This window comes from Rhinolophus hipposideros (genome assembly GCF_964194185.1).
Source record: "Rhinolophus hipposideros genome assembly, chromosome: 20".
Lineage (NCBI taxonomy): Eukaryota > Metazoa > Chordata > Mammalia > Chiroptera > Rhinolophidae > Rhinolophus > Rhinolophus hipposideros.
This window is the reverse complement of record NC_138066.1, coordinates 22,168,495-22,190,122: the sequence shown is the minus strand read 5'-3', so window position 1 is coordinate 22,190,122 and position 21,628 is coordinate 22,168,495. Positions and strand designations below refer to the sequence as shown.

Genomic DNA, 21,628 nt, shown 5'->3' with positions numbered 1-21,628 from the left:
CCAGTAAGGATACAAACCCGATACTTTACCAGGATTCTCAAGAAAAAGGAAAAGGCTCTATTCACAAAACATCTTGAGACAAATTAAGCACCTATTTTGTGCCCCTTGGGCAAACTCATGTTACCCAAATGGGAGATATTGTGCAGAGGTTTTCCACCTTTGCTGAGCAAGAACTCATGGGGCTTCACTGCCAACCTCATCCAACAGGGGCCAACCAGGAAGAGGTGCCCTGCAGTGGGCAGGGCCAGAAGACATGGGCGAGAAAGCTGCCACTCAAAGGCCCTGAAAGTGTTAACCTCCAGCAGTTATAGGTGTCTCCTTTATACCCATTATAAATCTGTTTATTGTGACTGGCCCCACCTAATCTGCTGGTGCTGTAAAGCTCTAATGGTCCCTAATAAAGGTGGAAGGCTTCTAACAACACAGTTCTTGAAATGGGGAAGGATTGAGGGAGACAAGGAGGGAGAGAGAGAGATGATGAGCTGAACAATAAAATATCACAATGGCAAACCTCCCTCTGCTACTTCCAGCAGCGGAGTCCTGGACCCTAAGACTTAATGCTACACACAGTCTCCAAATAATAACCGGTCAGAGCTGAAAGGTCCAACACCTTCATTTGCCAGAATCCCTCAAAAGTGATTTGTTCAAGGTCTCCTCTGTTCGTTAGTGATTCAGGTCTCCTGAATCCTAGTTCTGCCTCACATTTCCTAGCTCAGGGGCCATCAGGATAATTGTGAACCCCTTTAGGACCCTCTCGCTCCATCTAGCCTAGCAATGTCCAGTCCAGACTGTACATCCAAATCTCTTAGGGAGTTTGATGAAACTTCACTTGCCTGATCCCCTACCCCAAATTCTGATCCTAAAAGATGTGGGTGGGGGGGGGAGCCATGGGTATTTTTAATGAGCTCCCCAGATGCCTTTTATGTGGCCTGGGAAGGAGATTTGAGAGCCACAGATCTGGCTAATCCTTGAGTTTCATTGTTTCTGATGTCTCAAATGATAAGCAGCGTTCATGAAAAGGGAAACTCTTCTAGGGAGAAACTGCATACCGCACCCTGGTCAAGAACCCAGGAAGATCCAAAGCTCTGCCTCTCTCAGTGCCCTGAGAGTTCCTGAGTCAATCCAATAACTGCTTCCTTGTTAGGCACGGTGCTTGGCACTGGACACATTTCATCACATTTCAGTCTTACAACAGCCCAAAGGAGATAGACATCATGATCCCTGTTTTATAGATGAAGAAACTGAGGCTCAAAGAGGCTAAGTCACTTGTGTAAGGACGTATCACCAGAGAGTGACAAACCACAATTCAAGCCCAAGCCTGTTTTGGGTGCTACACCTTGCTACCTGGACACACATGTCTGACTGTGGTCCAGACAAGGGACTGTATGTAACCACCTTGCCTGGAGGGGTGGGGGAGTATAGATTTTCCTTGGGAAAAATCATTAAATCCTAAAGATCATCTGCATGGTGTTTCTCCAAATTGGGAAGGACATGCCCAGTACTTGTTGTGAGAAACTGGGCTCTTGAACTTCTGAAAGCATTAGAGAGACTGAGTCTCACTGGTTAACTCCTCAGTGGCTAAACTCACACAGGTGTGCTTTTGTAGGAGCTGCTGAAGCCAGAGCAGAGGCAATGGAAAGGCATCTAAGCAGAGATGCTCACAAGTTGAGGGAAGTGGCTTTAGAAAATCAGCCCTGGGGACCTTCTGAGGCTTCCTGTGCTCACTACAAGGGTTGTGTCCACCCTCCCCTTCTTACTACTCTTTGCCTGAAGTTTGGGGGAGCTTCCCTCCTAAGAACAGAGGCCAATAAGTGTCTCAGATTAAGCTTCCACAAGGAAAGTACCCCCACTCCAATTGGCAGGTTACCAGGGCTAATTACTAACAAGCAGCGTACTCACTCACACCGTCTTTAATTAAAAGAGAAAAATGCTCTATTTAGTATAGGAAACTCAGGGTCATCTTATGAACCTGACCTCCCACTACATGGTCACTAGACCACGGCCCCCCACTACAATCCTTGGTGCTTCCCAGCTTTCTCTGTTTAGTGTATTTGCACTAAATGCCTATGGCATTGGAAATGCCTCATGGATGTCACAGAGCAGTCCTTGGAAGAATAACAAAACACCGCAAACTCCAAGTGCTACCAGAAGCCAGCCTGAGTCTGCTACAAACACCAAAACCAGTATCTCATTGGAAATACTCAATTCTCTAAAAATCAGATTGAAAGGAGCCTCCAAGAGGGAAAGAGGGAAAAACAAAACAAAACAAACCGGACTCTGCAAGGAATAGTAATAGTTACCATTTATGAGAGCCTGCTACGTCCAGGGATAATACATATATTATCTTATGAATCCTTCCAGCACCTGCACGAGTAGGCGTCCTCCTCACTTTACGCATTGAGAAACTGAGGCTCAGAGATCCCAGAGACTTGCCCAGGGTCATACAGCTAATAAGTGGCCAGGTTGAGATTGGAATTCAGATCTGCCTCTGTAGCCCATGATTTTGTTGCTATGCCCTCTGAATTTATAAAAGCATCTCCCCAGAGTATCTTCAGTGTATATTAAATGTTGAGATTGTTGTTGGCCTGGGCACTGGGATTTTTAGAAGCTCCCCAGTTGATTTCAAAGTGCAGTAAGGTTTAGGAACTGTTGTCCTAGAGTGGGGGGCTGCAAACTGTAGTCTATGAGCCAAAGCAGTCTGATTTTGTATGACATGAGCTCAGAACAGTTTTTACATTTTTAAATAGTTGGGGGAAAAAATCAAAAGTAGACTATTTTATGATACGTGAAAATTAAAGGAAATTTCAATCTCCATAAATGAAGTTTCACTGAAAGGCAGCCACGTTCATTTGTTGACATATGGTCCATGGCTGCTTTTACTCTACAAAGACAGAGTCAAATAGTTATGAGAAGAGACAGTGTGGCCTGAAAAGCCTAACATATTTACTATCTGACTCTTTACAGAAACAGTTTGCCAACCCCTATACTAGAGTTCTTATGAACAGCTAGCATGATGACCACAATTGATTTTATTTTATTTTGGGGCTATATATATATATATATATATATATATATATATATATATACACACTGTAATAAAATTACGCTGATGGTAACCACTTTGAACACCTCTTGTAATTACAGAAGTCAAACGTGACTTGTATTCATCTTCTGTTATTGGTATATATTGAGTATTACAATTTTAATAGTTTTTTCCTTTCTTAAAATGTGTATAGATTTTTTGGATATATATATACATATACATATATACATACACACACACACACACATGCATATATATATATATATTTTTTTTTCTTCTTTTTTAATTCTTCCCCATTTGTGCTGGTACTTCTTAAAAGTGCGTAGAGGCATAAGGCCAGATCTTGTGCCTTCCCATCAAGCAATTAGCTTCAAAGACCCTTGCACAAATTTCTGCCTCTCTCAGCACCTTCGGTGTTTAATTCTCTTCAAGTTCCTGTCAGTTCTCATCAAACCTTCAACAAACAAAGTCCAAGGGCACTTCTCCCATTACCTGCAGGCCAGGGGTATGTGCTTGCAGGCAGCTTCCTTCCTCCTCAGAGCTGACTGGAGGCAACAAGGAGTCCTTGAATCTTCTAAGGGTCCTTCAGGGGGATTAGGCATGGCCAATAGGCTGCCTACAGTGATAGGACTCCAGTATCTCCTGGCCCCTTTGTGCAGAGGCTGGGAGCCCCGCCAGCTCAGCAGCCGGGTTTCTTTGTATGCAGGCCAGGTTTGGTTCCCTATCAGAGGAAGGCTGCTAGCAGAATGCTCTGAAGGCCAGGACTCTTAATCTCATTAATATCCTGATTGTCTTCCCCAATCTAGTGGCAGCCCATGGGGGTGATACCACAAGATAAAATGACCTTCAAATTTAACAGATAAAATGGCAGGAAGATAAAGTCCCTATGAAGGAGAACACTGGGGACATGTCCACCACTGAACTCCAAGTCAGTACAAAAAGATTTCCTCAAAGAGCAGACATTTCACGGCAGGATTTGTTTCTCATCTGAACTGAAATAATCTGCTACTTAGGGACACTGGAGCTTATTTATTATGGGGGCGTTTGCTGCTGAGATGAATATTTTTACAACGGCCCTCATAAAACCCCTCCCCTTGTCTGCTGCCCAGGGAGCGGGCGGAGTTCCAGAGGTGAGCTGAGGTGCCTGCACTGTCTAAGAAGCCCCATTAAGTTGTTAAAGACATTTAGTGTCCCAGACAGTGCCGACTGACTGCAAGGGCAGTACAAATCCCCACCCAGATGGGGATCGGGTTGTGAAAGAGGGGGCTTTGATTTCTTCCCTGGACAGGGCACAGAATCCACCTTAGTCAGGGTCAATAGTTGGGTGAGTGGGTGGGTGAATATTAAACTAGCCAGACTGGGAGACCTCCACCCTTACCCACCTCCTTGGCCATGCTCTCCCAAAGCCTCTGTCATTCAGAGTGGAGCAGCAAGAACATGGGAGAAGAACCTGTGGGGGGATTGTGTGTGCGTGTGTGTTGGTTTTCATGCCTGAAAAGTTCTTAGCATATACATTCTGAAAAGACCTTAGTATAAAGCAAGAAGAGACGGACAGTGTATAACAGCTCAAAACCTGTCTCTGCCACTTACTAACTACGTGAACTTGGGTAAATTCCTTACCTTCTAACCATCTCATTTTCCTTGATTGTAAATGGGGATAAGGATACAGATGGTTTCTACCTATCAAGGTTGTTGTCAGGATTAAAGACGATGAAGGTAGGTGCTCAGCCCAGGGCCTGGTTCCTAGGAAGTGCTCAATCAACACTAGCTGCTATGATTTACATTTAGTTACAACTCTGCCATTGTGGGCACTTTTGAGATTTCCTTGGGTCCTGTGGGTTTCGGCATCAGGGAAAACAATAGCAACATACAGATATCCTAGCCCAGAGTCTAAGAGCCAGGGTTGGATTCCTGCAGCCAATTTGGGAGATGTGACTGGGGGTGATGGGGAGGCAGGATGCCCTGGTTTTCAAGCTCTCATCTGACCATCAGGGCAATCAAGTCCACTAGGCTAAGAGAGAGAGGAATAGAGTTCAAAGGGAGGGAGGGGTTAGCAACCACAGAAATGAACATGTCATAAGTAAAGAGACATGTTAGGTAAAGAGCCTGTGGTTCGGGGTAGCTGAAAGTTACCCTGGACGGGCTTCTGCTAGCCCCTGTGCCTCATTTTCTTTCCAGGAGAATGAGCTCCTAACCTCCACTCGAAAAGTGATCGTACAAGAGTGAGGACATTATGTGTAGGGTAAATGAAGGCTGATGAAGACCTTCTGCCCCCCCCCCTTCTGTCTCAAGGCGGCCAGGTGCGTGTGCTGGAGGTGACCAGGTGAGTTTGCTGCAGATTAGAGCAAAGGGTACAGTGATCAAGGCCACCACAGATCACGCCGCCAAATCCCATGGTTTGGGCCAAGGCTAGCCCAGCTTCCATCCCACGCCAACTTCCTCCTCCTCCTCCTCGAGCAGATCAATATGAGCACCAGTCTCCAACCAGTCCTTTTCTTTGCCACAGCCCTTCTCTCTGACCTTTTGGGGGCCTTTGCCTTGATTCCACTCCAGAATGGAGATAGGGGCCATCACTCCAGGCCTGCTCAATGGCCTCAGAATGGGCTGTCATGAGGCCTATAACCAGGGACAGCTCCTGCTGGCCAGAGTTGGAATGGGGTGGTGGTGCAGATAAAGGTTTTCCAGCCTGAAGATAAATGGCTGCCTGCAGCCTACTACAGTAACTTCAGGCCCCCAAGAAGAGCAAACAAAGGGTGTCCCTGTGGCACTCACTGGAAAGATGAAGGCCCATCAGCGGCAGCCAGGCTGGTTCAAAGCCCCAACTTAATTGTCAATTAAGCATGCATAAGGGAGACAAAGCCATGACAACCCTGGGCTGCATGCTGATGTGTGATTGTAAAGCCGGGAGGGGCCACGCTGAAAACAGCTGATTTTGCTGACAGTGTGTTTGTAGGGCACCTTGTAACCAATCAGCCGCTGACAGAGGCAAAGTGCTCCTCCTGCCACTCCTATTGTGCAGGACATTCCAGGACCAGGGTCACACCGTGGTCATCGTGGGCAAGTGGGCCACAACGCAGTAAGCGTGGCTGGGAGGAAAGGGGCTCAGTTAGCGAAGGGATGTGCTCCCTCCAGGCAGAGGCTCCAAGGGAAAGATTTGTCTCTAAGGTACCTCCAGTCTTCCTGACTCAGATGCCAGTGTTTGAAGAGGAGGGGCTGTGGGGTTGGGGGAAGAGCTCTCTTTGTATTCTGCATTCAGTGCCATTTTGGGACTGGGTCTTTTGGGACCAAAAGACCTTACCCTGGTCATGGGCACCATGATGGGAAGTGCACCATGAAGCTCTGCAGACCAAAGCCTTCCCTGAGCACTGGGCTCCAGCCTGCTGTCTGCCTAGCCCCAGGCACATTCCCTAGGAGCCCAGTCACAGCTCATGTGCCACCTATCCCCGGCAGCCTGAGAAGGGGACACAAGTGCCGATCCCAGCATCTTGCACCCCAGCCACCAGCCCAGCGGCCACCTGCACTTCCAGTTCCAGGGCCAAGGCACATCTCACTACCTCTTAGGAATAAGGTCCCAGTATGTGAAACTTAAAAGGAAATAGCTTTTTGCTGGCTGTCATTTTTTCCACTGCCACTTGTTTAGTCCTCTGTGGTAACAAAAATAATGATAAGGATAGTAGCTATGGTTTATGGGGAAAGATGGTGTGTATACATTCTCTCATTTAACTTTCACATGGACCCTAGGAGGTAGGTACTATGTCTCCATTTCACAGAGAGGAATTCAGACTCCGAGAAGTTACGTGAATTGGCCATGCTGTAGTTACAAGAATTAACCTGGCTGGTTAGAACCAGGTTAAAAACGAAGTCCAGAGAATCCAGTTCCCAGATGTAGACAAGGCCTAACTTGATGACCCCTGAGTGAAAATTAAGGCAGAAGGAAAGGCAGCCACTGGAAATATACAGTGTCCCACAATTACGGCTCCATAAACAGTAGTCTTTCTTGATGCACGAAGCCCCCAAACATGATCTCAAACCCCAGCTTGTTCTGGGAACTCCACACTGGTACGATGTCTTCCAACGACATAATAAGCTCACAAGGGCAGGGATCTGTGGTTTCGTCACCACTAGCATGGAGTTGGGACTTGGTACACTCAGCGTGTACCTGGGCTGTGGAAAGCATGGCATGGGAATCAGCAGGCCTGAGCTCTAATCCCTGTTCTGCCCATCGGTCTGTGTTACTGTGATGAGTCACTACCTCTTTCCGGGCCTCAGTTTCCATCTCATGATTTTTAAAAAGGCTAAGACTTCTGGGGACTTCAGAGAGGCCAATTCCAGTAGGACGTGCCTTCTCAGACTAATCAGAGGGGTCTCTGGGCTGCCGGGTTTCTAGGACCTGCTGCCGTGCCGCCAGCCCCAGCTCTCTGGGCTTTCTGTCAGTACACAAAATGCCTAAGCTAATGACCCTGTGGTGACCTCACCACAACCCCAGCTTGTCAGAAAGCTGCTGGGCCTTTGTTTGGCTTGCAGGCTCCCTAACTTTGGTGTGGAGATCACAAGTCCCAGCACAATAGCCATTGTCTTCTCAATAATGCCCCTTGCCCCAACCACGCCCCCTGCAGCTCCCAGCTCCAGCTCCATGGATCACTGCAGGCGACAAGTGCTCCAGTCCTGCACAGTGCCGGCCACAAGCCTTTTGCCACCGCCCTCTGAGCCCTGCTTTGAGTTTCCATAAGAGGGCTAAGTTCCTCTGTAATCAGGCCAGTGTTGGTCTGGGAGCCTCTCAAGAGGAAGGCAAATTGCTCCCCATGTGGACGAGCCCCGAGTCCTGGCCCAGGCTTCATGCTGGACAGTTGCAGGCTCCCAGAGACCCTTGAAGAGGTCAAGCTGTGGGAGGGCACGGCATGGAACGAATGCACGGATACCGCCCAGCTGGTGGTTCTGAGCCTGTCCCCCACAACTCTTAGTTAGGTCAGGTCCAGATCTCAGGCCTCTCCCAGCAGAAGGGCAACCAGCAGGCAAGGGGAGGAACAAGTTTCAGAACCACTCCCGAGTGAGAAACAGTGCTTGGCTCTCCTTTCACAAGCCCTTCCCCAAAGCAGACAGGAGCACTTAACACACTTTGTCTACACAGCCACGAAACCGGCCTCCATAAGCACACCCATTTTGGGAAGCCAGGTTTCCTAGATGAACTAAGCCCCAGGGGGAGAAGTGCTCACCCCAGCCTACGCCTGATGCCGCACTCAACACTCCCACAATGAAGAGGAGGGATTCCATCCTGACCAGTCCACCCCCTACCGCAGAGACATCCTAATCCAGGCCAGGGCCTGGCACACAGAAGCACACAGTAGATACGCAGCCGGTGTGGCCCAATTCATCACTGCAGAGATTTCAGGTGACTGACTCTGCCCTGATGCTGGCAGAGCACGGAAGCCAACAAGCACAGGCCGCCCATAGAGTGGCCCTTCCCAAGAGGACCCTGGGCTTCTCCTACTGGAGCTGGACAGAGCTCTGAGGTGGGATATGGATAGGGTGGAGGAGGCAACTGCTCTGCCTGCAGTTTGGACCTGGCCTACCAACAAGGCAGCCTTCTCCGTCTAATGTGATGGCTGCACTGATCTGCTGACTCAGCAGCCACAGAGAGAGAGAAGCAAGGGGACTAGAAAAGAACGAGGCAAAGGGCTCCCTGGAGGCCAAGGAAGGATTCAGAGGCAACGACCACAGTCACACACTATTTTCACAAGAACATTCTGTCAACAGGCGGGCACCGGCCCTTGGACCATCCCAAAGCATTTCCTCCTCTTGAGCCAGATGAGACCCTTGGGAGAAGCAGGTTGGTTGGGTAGCCGAAGCAATGGGGTCTGGGGCTGGCTTACCTGACAGCTTGTTTGGAGGAGAAGCGCTGGGCTGGTGGTGGGGGGAGCCGTGGGCGAGGAGGGGGTTCAGGCTGTGTGTCTGGTTGGAGCTGTAGGCGTCCATGGCCAGCTTCTGCCGGAACGCTTCCTCTTTCCTGCGGTTTGCAAACCAGTTGTACACACGGACCTCAGTGACCAGGTTGGAGCCCAGGCCATGGGCTTTGGACGGAGAGACACCTCGCTGCAAACATTCTGCCCTGAGAACGGACAGAGGGGAGAGGGTGAGTGAGGGCAGCCAGGAGGAGGGTACCCGTGCTGGGCCCCAAACACACAATCACAGAGGTCTCAGGTAAGAGTGTAAAAAGGCCCAGCAGAGTTGGGAGCCCAGGGAAAAGCCTGTCTGGAGAAAAGGTCGCCCAGGCAGTTCTCTGATGGAATGACTAGACTGGGGCTGACCACACATACCGCGAGCAAGCTCTGCTGCCTGCAAGGCAGGGGCTAAGCCTTTGATGTGGCTCCAGCACGAAGAGAGCAAGCTGGGGACAGGCAATTCCGGAGGAAGGTCCAGACTGGGCTTTCGGACCCCTCCTTACGTTACTACTCTTCCCAACCTACAAAAGGCAAGTTCTTCGCTGGCTGTCTGAGTCCCTTCATAGCACCATAAAGGACTTCTGTCTTTTGGGGTTTAGGCACCCCAGAAGAGTGCCAGAAAAGCCAGATCCCTGTACTGCAGGAATCTCCCACAAAGGGCAAGTTAGGTGAGGTATAAAGGAGGGCATACAGAGATGGCTGGTCTCTAGTTTTATCATGGCGGGTAAACCCCTAATTCCAGGGGTCAGAGAAATTCTTAGACACCACTGGATGCTGGCAGGGGGACAGAGCACAGCCTGAGGACTCTGTGACATGTACAGCTGATCACTTGGCCTCCCCGCTTTCTGGCCTGACCTCGTCGATCACATCCTTCCACTGCCAGCCCAGCCCAGCGCAGAGACAGAGAGAGAGAGCCCACAGATCCTGGCCAGAGCAAAAGGCAGATTTTTTAGGAAGTCACTGTTGGCGTCAGGGAGAATGGGGCAGGAATGAAGGGAAAAGATATCTCAAGGATTTCTCATCGCTTTCTTTAAAATTACATGTAGTTGTTAAGATACAAAGAGAACTCTAATCAGTGTGGTCAGAGTGGGCTGCACAGATCCAACTCATCTTGCTCTCCTGTTACGTTTCCTTTTGGACCAATAGGTATACAACAATTGGTTGAGGCCAGAGCCGGTCTGTGTAAGGAATATCTTTTCCCTGGTTTACATGAAGGGCAAACACAGGATTCTCATTTCACTAGCATCATATTTTAGATTGGCACTCTCCAGAGTATCTTCCCTGGAATAATAATGGTTCATAGGGATATGCCCCAGAAAAAAAAGATTCCATGGTTAACAACCAAGTCAACAAAGCTGAGTGGGTTTCTTGACTGCAGGACTTCTCAGAGCCTTTACTATATCAATGTATGTCACGACTCCTTAAAAGGAAGTACGTATGCATATGATGTTCCTCAAATTTATATATTAACGAATTGAAAATTAGGGTTCTGCAGAACACACTTTGGGAAATCCTGATTTAGCCACATTTATCTGGGTGACCAGTATTTCATATCCCAGGACTGAGGGGATGGATCTCGGGTGCACGTGTTTGCCCGCCTGCTTGGGTGAGCTTCTGGTGGTGTTACCTGTTGCATTCCTCCACTAAGGCCTCCCTCTCTTCCTTGCTGGGATTCTTTTGCCGGTCGTAGGCCTGGTACAAGATTTGCTGGGATGCGGGCCCCCATTTGAACCGGTTGCGACGCATCTTCTTGTTGGCGGGCTCAGAGCAGGCGTCATCGGACTGCCCAGGCCCCTGGCTCTGTTGACTGAACTCTGGAAAGAGAAACAGCAGCTGATCCTGACTGCTTTTGTCTGTCATATTTCCAGAACTCTGGACTGTTTGGTTGAATTCTGAAAAGAGAAAGGAGTAGATTTGATAGGGTCTGTAGCCTTCACTTGGCAGACAGACAGATAGACAGACGAACAAAAACACTTACATTCTTCTCCCCTAAGCTTTGCCATCTGCTGTTATTGCATGTAAGGGTGCAGGGGGGAGGCTCACAACAGGCCCCCTCACTGCCCACCTCAGGTCACTCCACCAAAGCCACCCCTTTCCTTTCTTTGAAGGAGCTCCAATGTGGCCAACCATTGTTTTAAGAGCAATTTATTATTATTATTTTCCATTAGCTCGCTGGCCTGAGACATGAAGCAACACTGTCTCCTAAACTCTTGTATTTTCATGTCAGGGGGATGAACTCAATCAAGTCTCAGGTCTAGGGAGAAACTTCTTAAAGGTACAATTTGCAGCTAGACAAAATATTCAGAGACTGAAAATAGTTCTCCCCACCCCTCTCTTTCCTCATTTATCCTAGGTATCTACATTGTAATGTTATGCTTTTAGAAAAACCCCAAACACAAAACCTTTTGACTACAGCTTTGAAAAATATAGCTGGAGCTTTGTATTGGAAAGAGAAGTTCTTTGGATCTCAGATAATTTCATAGGCAATGGTGTGTGTGTGTGTGTGTGTGTGTGTGTGTCCAGGGGACCATTTAAAAGGGAAAGGTTTTATAGATCCACTCACATTATTTAAAAGATGGCAAATGGAGATAACGGCAAATATAGGACTCTTTCAGGAATGGCATTTAATGAGTTGAAGAAAGGTAAGTGCAGATGGAATGATGCTCCCTGTCTGTCCATTCCCAGGACCCAGGCATATCACACCCTTCCATACATTTTAGTTGAATGAAAAAAGATGGCAGCTTGCCTGGTGGGGATACCCTAGCCTATACCGTTTAAGTGAGATTTAACATTTACTCATGGAAGAAGAGAGCTTTGTTGATCTCTTCCTCATCTCCGCATGAAGCAGGGTTCATCACGGTGATTGATTCCATTTTACGGATGAATAAACATAGAGGCCAAACACCTTGCTGAGCAAGGACACATAACAGATTCATTTCCTAACGGCTGGTCTCCATGTTCTGGACCTTGATGTTTTTCTTTCTCGGTTCCTAAAGTCACTCCCACAGGTCTCAGAGACAACTGGATCCAAAATCCTCAAGGTTCAAAGTCAGGCTACTACTTAATGCTGGAATCCCTTCTACCACACCTTATCCTGTGGTCCTTGAGTCTGTACACCTTCAGCAACGAGGAACTTACTACAGATTAAGAGATTCATTTCCATTTTGGTCCATCACAAGGAGCGGTGGGCCCCTAACCCACCTGGCCTTAGCACCCCAGCTGCAGGTGGTATTGGGCTCTGTTTCACCAGTTGCTGACTGGCCAAGTCAAGAGCCATCTCCCTGATTGATGGACTGAACATGTCACTGAGTCCCCCTTTTATTTGAGTCCCACCTACTTTGAGGATTCTCAAGCCACTTGGGGCTCTGTTTTCACTGGTTCCCAACAACTCCTTTAGATACCTGAGAGAGTCTGCCAAATTTACTGGCAAGAAGTTACTGACTCAATGAGATAACGTAGAGCCACGTACTTAAATTTCCAGTCTCTCAGCTTCCTCATCTGTGGAATGGGACTGGCTAAAAGCCTAAAGGGCCCTAACTATCTTTAGAACATCTATCCTTAGTCAGGATGATGATGATGACCCAAATTCCTATCGAAGTTATTCTTTTCAAAACGCTTTCCCACCTCATATTATTTGGTATTCATAGCAGCAATCTAATGGCAGTTATTTTAGGGACAATCAGAGGAGCAGAGAGAAGTTCCCTGCTCAGTGGGGTTCTATCTCAGTGTCTTCTCTCCTCCCTGGAGCCTTGTGGAATAACTGTGAATAATAGCCAAAGCCAGTCTGGATAAGCCCAAGGACCCAGGATTAATCTGAGGTTCTTTCCTTGATGTGAACAGATGTAATAACAGTTGACATTTATTAAACCTTTCGTGTGGTGGGGTATTGAACAAAGTCCTCTAAATGGGTCCCTTCATCTAATTCTCACGACCTCTCTATGTACCAAGTATTGCTATCTCCATTTTATAGATGAAGGCACTGAGGTTCAGACTGGTTAAGTCTTTCTCTAATTCAAACTGAAGTTCAGACTTGTCCCAAGTCACATGGATGTGGGGCAGAAACCAGGATGTGAAACAAGCCCTTAAGATCCTAAGACTTTTAACCAGCCAACTTTGAATCCGCTCTTGCTAAACAAACAAACAAGCAAACAAACAAAACCCCGCAAGCCATACACCTACAAAACCTTCAAATCTGACTTAGGAGGAGATAAAACCAACTCCTAAAGTTTTGTCTGTGGTGGGTGTGAAACACATTCACAACCGCCCATAGTGTGCAGGCCGCCTGTCTGTCGGCTGCCCTTTGAGGAGGCAGCAGCTGGCATGGTGTTCAGAACCCAGAGCATGACGGGATCAGCCAGGCTGACTTGCCTGTAATTGCTCAGAAACATCCAGATTCTACCTAGCCTCTCTCAATTTTTGAAGAACTAGACCCATGTTCTCCAGCCACCACCAACTCTCCTCTACTTCTTTCCAGATTAATGGGAGCTAACGGTGGGGGCAATAAGAGACAGAAACTGTTCACTGCCCATAAAATTTGGAAAAGTTGGGTTCAGTAGCCTTTTACATAGGCTCAGAAGCTGGCTTGGACAAGGAGATTTGATGTGTGTAAATGGGCCCATGAATATTGCCATTTATTTGTTTGTTTGTTTGTATATTTACTTACATATTTATTTACTTGTTTTTTTTAAAGAAAATTTGTGATCATGTAATACCTTTTAAAAATTCTTCCCCATCTTTCTCCTTCCTCCCACTCCATTCACTTGTGTCTCTCTTTCATTTATCTCACTTCCTAATTTTTATCCTGTGATTGTGTGTGTTAGATTCATCTATCAGATTTTGGTTCAAATGTCACCTCCTCTAGGAAGCCCTCCAGGATGTATCCAGGCAGTTTAGCAATTTCTCTGCTGCCCTTTGTATATACCTTTATAACAGCCTTTAGAAAGCAGTTGTCAGTATTAATTCAGACATTTCATGCCTTCCTTAGGTTGTGAGTCACTGGAGAAAAGAACCTGTTCCCTTTTCTACAGCCAAGCACAGTGCTTGGCCCCTATTAGGTGCTCATATAATATTTACAGGATGAAGAAATGCTTCTTCAGTTTTATGTCTCATGTGACTTTGAACAATAATACCAATGACAACAACAATTTTTAAAAATTCCTTGCAGAGACTATCATAAATTTTTGTACAATGTTCCTTCTCAAGTATCTTGAGAAATTTTCTGGGACTTCTTGTCTTTTTAGAAGCTTCCACTTAGCCTTTCCTGCCTCCCTTTCCTTTCTGAGGGAACTCCCATCGAACACAGAGAGGCAGCTCAAACTAAAGATGTCGACTGGGCCTTGGATTAGAGTGAGGGCAGGTTCCAAGGGTTCTCTGGCCTCGAGAGACTGTGGCTCCTGATAATGGGCTTTTCAGGAATTAAAGAGTTGCTTCATGTCAGAAACACAAATTCTTACAGACCGAGTCACCATGGATGGTGGATCAACTCTGAGCCTCCTCCCCTATGCAGCAAGGAGCTCTCACTTTGCTTCTTCTAATCTATCCATTTTAATGCTTCCAACAAAAGAGCAAACGATCACAATATGAGGTGAATACCTAAAAAAAAACTTTCCTTGCACCATGAAGGCCTTTCTAGTCCATGGACATTGAGACAATAAATACTGAAACAATCACTTCTGAACAGTGTGTGATAGAAAACAAAAGGGATTTTTCGAAGTGGCCATCTAGTGAAAGGGGAAAAAAAGCCAACCCAGAAAGTGATAGAAACTAGTATCTTGCCAAGACAGAGAAGCCCATAGCTCAGAGGACAGTGTGCTGAAGAGTGACAACTCATACAAAATTTTCCTAGGAAAAGGGTGGGATCAAAATAATTAAAGTATAATGTGAAAGTATACTTTCCTAAAATAAAAAAAATTATGTTATTTGTACTCTTGACATTCAAATGAAGTTCAAACTTCCCTAGATTTCAAAACAAGAATTTCTCGGTATTACTGAGCGGAAGAAATCTTGGGACAGAAAGGAAATTTGGGCATGGGAATGGGAATGACAAGAATTGATTGGTTAGACTTCCAAAGGCAGATACTTTTATTGTATCCTGTCTTAGCCAGAAGTAGCTTCTTCTTTAGTCAGGGTCACAAGATGAGGACCCCCAACTCTACCAGTTCTGGTAAATGTAAGCACCTTAAATTGCTTCAGAACTTAGTCACTACCCCCTCCCCAAAATAATAGGGTCAGGTTCTAAATATATCTACAGAGGGTGCCAAAAAAACATGTACACATTTTAAGAAAGGAAAAAACTGTATTAAAATTGTAATACTATATACCGATAACAAAAGATGAATACAAATCCTGTGTATATTTTTTTGGCACCCCTGGTTATATACACATGTTACCTACTTGATTTCAAAGAGAAGGATGTTGGAAGCAGGGACCAAAAAATTCAAGGTACATTGCACACACTGAAAGACTTGTCAAAATACCTGGCAGGGTAGTAAGGGACTGTGGAAGAAGAAAATGACATAAGTCAATCCATTGTACAGCAACTATGAAGGCCAAATCCACCTGCCAGCTTCCTTATATTTCCCAAGTGCCACACAGGCCTTCTTGATGAAGGGGAAACTGAGGCATCCCACAGGGGTCAGAGTTAGGGCAAAGGTCATTCCAGGTTGAGGCAGAGGCAGGATTAAAACACTTACGTCGAAGGATCTCCCGTTGCTTTCGGACGTACCAGGTGTACAGGGCAGCACGTTTCTGGGTCTTCATTGGGGTGCCCTTGTTGAGATGCTGGGAGAGGTGTGACTGGTTCAGGCCGGTGACATCAACCACCTCTCTCTGGGGGATGTTGTGTTGCTGCATGTAGCCTTTGATCATTTTGGCAGCCCTCCAAGGGTCCTCACTAGACAGATAAGTAGATGGTTAGGATGCTGGCGGAAGTTATGTGGGGAGAAATACTCTTTTTCTAGGGGTTTTACCTAAACTCTGTGCAAAGCGCTGACCTTCACCTATTTCTCTCCTTGTCCAAGGTACATCCTTGGGCGAGATGTAAGGCCAAAAACAGAACCTAAGTAAAAGAGGAGATGAAAGCTCCTATATAGTACACTCCGTCCCTTTCGTCTGAGATTAGGAGCGGAAAGATTAAGATGACTTCCTATCTTCAGGAATGGGAAAGCATTACTAGCACTCTCTCATTAAGCAGAAAGAAAAGTTCCTATTTTATCTTGCTTTCCTTCCTTTTCTTGTAATGACCGAGACTTAAACGACAGACAGGAGACCCCCTGGAAAGTGGAGAGGCCATTTGCTTGGGGCTGGGCTGGCTGATCCCAAAATGATGGGGGTTTGCATTGGTTCCTAAAGTCACCTAGACTTCTCCCACATTGTCTTCCTTCTGAATGGGTGGCTCAGTTTCTTGTCTTACATAATAGGAGTAAAACATATATGTCTACCTCCTGAGACACAAAGAGGACTTCTTAGCCAAATGTTAAATGATTTTCAGAGTTTTAGAATTTTTAAGAAGTACAACAACATTCCTTCCTGGGACTGAAGAATTACTCCACTGAGATGAGACAAGTAACGTTAAAAACAAAACAAAACAATCACACAACAGCTATACCTCCAAAATAAAACCTAATGGGGATGAATAATTTCAATTTCTGGATAAGATATTAATGATCCCCAATGCCTTATTTTCCTATATTCTTACATTCCTGCTCTAATTGGGTAAGAGTATATGGAAGGCAATATTTCTCCCAAATTTCAAGCTTGAGATAAGAACTTGCTTCTACTTTTCATTTCTCATAAACTCAGATGTGCAAAAAGTTTCTTTAGAACAGTGTATTAATGCCTTTGGATTTTATTTATTTAAAATGTTTTCAACTTTGCCAGTATTGTTTCTTGGGTATTGAATAGGTGACTTAAAACTGAGATGTCATTTAAAACAAAACAAGAAAGAAAGAGAGAGAGAGAGAGAGAGAGAGAGAGAGAGAGAGAGAGAGAGAGAGAGAGAGAGAAAGAAAGAAAGAAAGAAAGAAAGAAAGAAAGAAAGAAAGAAAGAAAGAAAATAATGCACAGTATAGAACATAAGTATTAAAGAAGCAATACATCCACACACACTACTTGTTTAATGCAGGTACATATTTAACTGAAAAATAAGTATGTTGATGTATATAATAGCCTGATAGAACATGAAAAAAATGAAGGGAAAAATTAGTTATAGGTGAAACAATTAAAAAATGGTATAAAACAGAGGGAAAAAGGTAAAAACAGATACAGTGTTACAAATTAAATAATTTATTTCCAAGTGGTGCCTATAACATGGCAAATAAAATAATTTTGTTTAATGAATTAAAAATCTAATAATTAAACAGATATTTTGCAATCATTTGAATAACTGATTATTTTAGCCATTATTTGATATCAAATTCGTGAGAACACAGGCTTTGATAGAGATGTTTTTGAGAAATTCAAACTTTTGATTAATTACACATAAATTAACGAATTTCTCGAGTATTTATAAAGGCACTTTCAAGTAATACCATGTAATGAAGTAACAACAAGAACAAAAAAATGAGAAAATGCGTTCCAGTTTCAAACACGGAGCATTCACCTATAGTAAGAGAAAAATAATGTACCATTTTGGACATACCTGTAGAAACATCAGAGATCATTTAAAAGCCTATTTCTGGCGACTATTTCCACAGATATTTTAAGGGTGGAAAAACACTTTCAACAGATTCAAACGATAGCTTCTAAAGTTAGAAAAAGTATTTGGATTTTAAAAGTAAATACTACTTCAACAAATTCTTTGGCAGTTTTTGTTTCGCTTAAAAGTTTTTTTTTTTAACCTGTGTTCATTTTGTGTGTCTAAGAAACCCAGGGAAATAGTGCAATGTTCTAAGAGCTAGGGGTTCTGTGGAAAGAGTGAATTAGCTTAACAATCGGGAAGGTTGAAAAAAGCAGCAGCAGCAGCAGCAGCCCAAGAAAACCCTATAAACCAGAGCAAACCTTTAAGTCCGCATGGAAGGACTAGAGTTGGAGGTAAGATGGCGTAGTTACCTTTATCGCTCTGACCCCAGCATTTACATATATTCACCGGGAAGCGCCCGGAGAACTGGTTACTTTATTAAAATTGAAAATACGACTCAGGTCCAGCGGTGTCCAACCCCGACAAGCACACGGATCCGGAGAAGCTCGCGCGGCCTTTGTGCCACGGGCGCAGGTGTCAAAAGCCGGCCCGGGTGCTCGCACAGTGTGCCCAGCTCGCTCCTTTTCAAACAATGCCTTCGCGGCCCACGAGCAGCAACGGCCCGAACCCCAGCACAGCTGGCTGCTCGCTGCCTAAGCAGCCTCAATTCCTGCTGCGCAGCAAGTACCCACTTTCCCAACGCCCCGGGCGCGCCAGCCGGGCTGCACCCGGAGCCGAGGGCCCAGCAGCGCGCAGGGCCCCGACCTTCCTGTCTCGTCTTTCTCTGCTAGGAGGTGTAAAGGATTTCCGATCGCTCCCCAAAGTGACTTTCCCTGTTCTTTCCTTTTCGCCTTAGGGAAACAGGCTGGGCCAAAAAGGGAGTGCGTGTGTCTGCCGTTCAGGAGCCGACTGTGCCGTGACCTGGGAACCGCTGGCAATTTCTTGAAAAATTACTTTAATAAAGTCCGACCACTCCCGAAGGTGGAGGAGGGAAGGCAGCACCCGCTTGGGAAGGGGAGAACAACCTTGGGTCTCCACCCCGGTGAGGGTCTCGGGCCCTCTGACCTCGCGCCCCGCTCGGCTGGAGCCAGGGCTTTGCGGAGGGTAGAAAGTGCAGGTCCAGGGCCCAGGGCCAGGCCCGGCTCTCCACGGTGCTGGCCTGCGGGCATCAGCGGCCCCGGGCCGGCTGGGGACGAGGTGGGCTTGGCCGCAGCGCCCGCAGCGCGGTGCGTGCGTGGGAGCTGGAAGCCGCGAGCAGCCCCGCATCCACCTTTTGATTTCCTTCCCCTTCTAAGCCCCGTTTACAACTTCACCAATGAATAACCCGCCTCTCTTTTCAACCTAATCACAACTCTTTGTGTATCTTTCTGTTGATGATTTATAGAAATAAATTAATAACACCCTCACTCCACGTGCGGCAGGTTATGTTACATTTCTGCCGTGCCCAGCCCTGCGCGCGGCTGAGTGCCGAGGGGCGCCTCCGACCGCCCGGGGCTTCCCAGAGCCTCCTAGAACCGGCCACGCAGGGGGCGCCGGCGGCCCCGCGGATGGGCCTCGGCCCGGCGGGCCGGGGGGCAGGCGGCTGGAGCTCCCGAGTTCGCCACGCTGCCCCGGCGCCTCCGCTGCTCGTTTTCACCCCTTTCCCCTTCCTACACACGAACGATGGAAGGGGAGAAACCGCCGCCACGCGGGGGAAACGGCGAGGGAAGAACCTCAAACCTACGAATTTTAGCAAAGTATTTTGGGGGAAAATAATCCAGAAGTCCTCTGCTTGTCTTGGCCAAAGAGGAAACCGCCAGGTCCCCAGATCGCAAATTCAAATGCAAGGTCACATCTCATCCCAAAGGGACGCTGCGGGCCTGCAACCGAGGCTGCCCGAGTCCAGGACGCGACTTTAGTCCTGGCTCTGCCGTGCAACCGCGGTGCTGAGGTGTCCGAGGCCACGCGTGGGGTTAGGTCCTAAAGCAGGGTGGCCGGGAGCGACGTGCGGTCAAAGGGAACCGCTCCACTCCTTGCATAATTAGTAACCAGCTGTCAAAGCCCGAGACCGGTCCAGGAGGCCCAGCAAACGATCCCGAACCGGAGACGGACTGCCGGCCAGCACCCTGAATCCCCGGGGGCGCCGGGGGCCAGCAGTAAGGTCCGGAAACGCCCTCCTTTCTCAGGTGGCGACCAGATCCGCCGCGAACTGGGGTTTTAGCCGCATTTGCCCCTCGCTTGCATAGATATGTGGTTTCTTTTGCCCGGTGCGGGTCCACCCTGACTCTATAACATGCAAACATTTCCCTTTGCAAATCTAAACACTTTTGCAGGTGCGGGGCTTGGGGGGGGGCGCGCGGATTCCGGATAATCCTGGGCCTTGCATGGGCGCTGCAGACAGGAGGGCCCACCTGAGAACTCGTCCCCCAGATCCCGGGCCCAAGTGACGCCTGTCCCTCTGCAAAGAACACCGGGACGCCGTGCCCTAGGTCGGCCTGCGTTTTCCCGGACGGGAGAGGAGGCGCCCGGGTGAAATGCGTGGTTTGGGACGTGTGCGGCCCGAGCCTCTGCTCCTGGGAAACCACGGATGTTTCGCGGCCCCTACTCGCACCTTCAGTTTCGTGGGCAAACCTCTAGGCAAAGGGCTTCGCAGCTCGGGTCTAAGAGGCCCAGCCCCAGCCCGGCCAGGGGGGGCCCTGGTCTGCGCAAGGGGAGATGAAGCCTCAGGCTCGGGGCTGCCGGGTTGAGGGATTGGGAGGGGTCCAGGTGTTGGGAGAGAAGCGGAGCGCCCCCCGGGGGACTTCTCTGGTGGGAAACCGGCACGAGGCCCAGGGCTCCGGGGGTTCGGCGCGCACTCCCCAAGTCTGTCTGCACCTACCTGAGCATCCGGTCCACCTCCGCCCGCTGCTCCGCCGCCTCCTCGGTGTTGAGCGCCTGCAGCTCCTTGAGGATGGGAGGAGTGTCATAGTCATCCCCGTCCTCGGAGCCCTCGTCCCCGGACAAGCGGCCCTTGGCGTGGCCGTTCGTGAGAGTATGGAAGACCGGCTTGGTGTCGGGTTCGGCCCCGCTCCCGGGGGACAGGGGCAGGGTCTCCAGCTTCACCCCGAAACTCGGGGATGGCAGCAACTCCTCCAAGGCCTGGACAAGCACTTCCTTGGTGACCCCGGAGCTCAGCAGGGCGCTCAGGAGTTCTTGCTGGAGCGACGTGAGCTTGGACACCATTTTCCAAGGACAGAAAAAGAAGGGGGTGTGTGGGTGAAGAGAAGAGGGTGGTGGGGAGTTTCACAAGAGAACCCCAAGTCCAGGAAGCTCCCCACCCTTCAGCCTCCAGACACCTGTTACTCCCCGGGGGTCCCGGAGTCTCCTCCGAGAAGTCAGAAAACTTCTAACTTGCCATGATCGCCACCATTAGGCCATATAAGATATGCAAATTAATGGGGAGGGCCCGGCTTTCGGCAAGATGCAAATGGTGGTGGGGAGGGGGGGAAAACCGAGAGAGAGGGAGAGTTTGAGAGGCAGACGTGGAGAGCTGGAGAGTCGGGCGGGAGCGGGGCTTGCCAGCGTCCATTGTACTCACGCTGGGGGGCTGAAGACCTTCTTGGACTGGTTCTGTTGATCAGCCAAACTTTAGCTGACCTTTGGACTTGTTAAGCAAGTAGTTTGCAGCCTAGAGTGGAAGACTCCGGGGCTTTTCCACCCGCCGCGGTCCGGCTTTAGTCTGGAGAGAAGAAACGGCACTTCGGGGGTTCAGGTGAGAGCTGGAGGAAGTTGGGCTGTTCTTGGAAGTAGGAGATGGAAGCGCATGGGAGAGTCGGGACCCTCCAAGGTGTCCCAACCGACTCGGGCGGTGGGCCAGGAGAGCCAGCCCGGCGGAGGGGATACTGCCCGCTTGAGAATGTGTGCCGAGACCTGGGGAACGTGGGGGGTGTTAGGCGGGGTGAGGGCGGATTACCGTTTAGTTCTACATGGGTTACCACTCTGCAGTGCCCA

General features: G+C 48.2%; 1 protein-coding gene across 7 annotated transcripts in view; it reads right to left on the bottom strand.

The window, feature by feature from the left end:
• HNF1B (HNF1 homeobox B) overlaps nt 1-21,243 on the bottom strand; it is a gene marked incomplete at its 3' end in the record, with an annotated part of 51,160 nt that extends 29,917 nt beyond the window's left edge. For 2 of the 7 annotated variants that reach the window (XM_081029200.1, XM_081029203.1), the window contains exons 1-4: nt 20,517-21,055; nt 15,675-15,874; nt 10,610-10,796; nt 8,914-9,149 (exon numbers count right to left, since the gene is read on the bottom strand). In XM_081029200.1, coding sequence (XP_080885326.1) covers nt 8,914-9,149; nt 10,610-10,796; nt 15,675-15,874; nt 20,517-20,860 — 967 coding nt within the window. In that variant the 5' untranslated portion in view covers nt 20,861-21,055. Of the gene's footprint in view, nt 1-8,913; nt 9,150-10,609; nt 10,875-15,674; nt 15,875-18,030; nt 19,112-20,516 lie in introns of those variants that run through there. The other 5 variants (XM_081029197.1, XM_081029199.1, XM_081029198.1 and 2 more) reach the window with 5 other exon arrangements.
• Between the last annotated feature and the right edge of the window lie 385 nt (nt 21,244-21,628).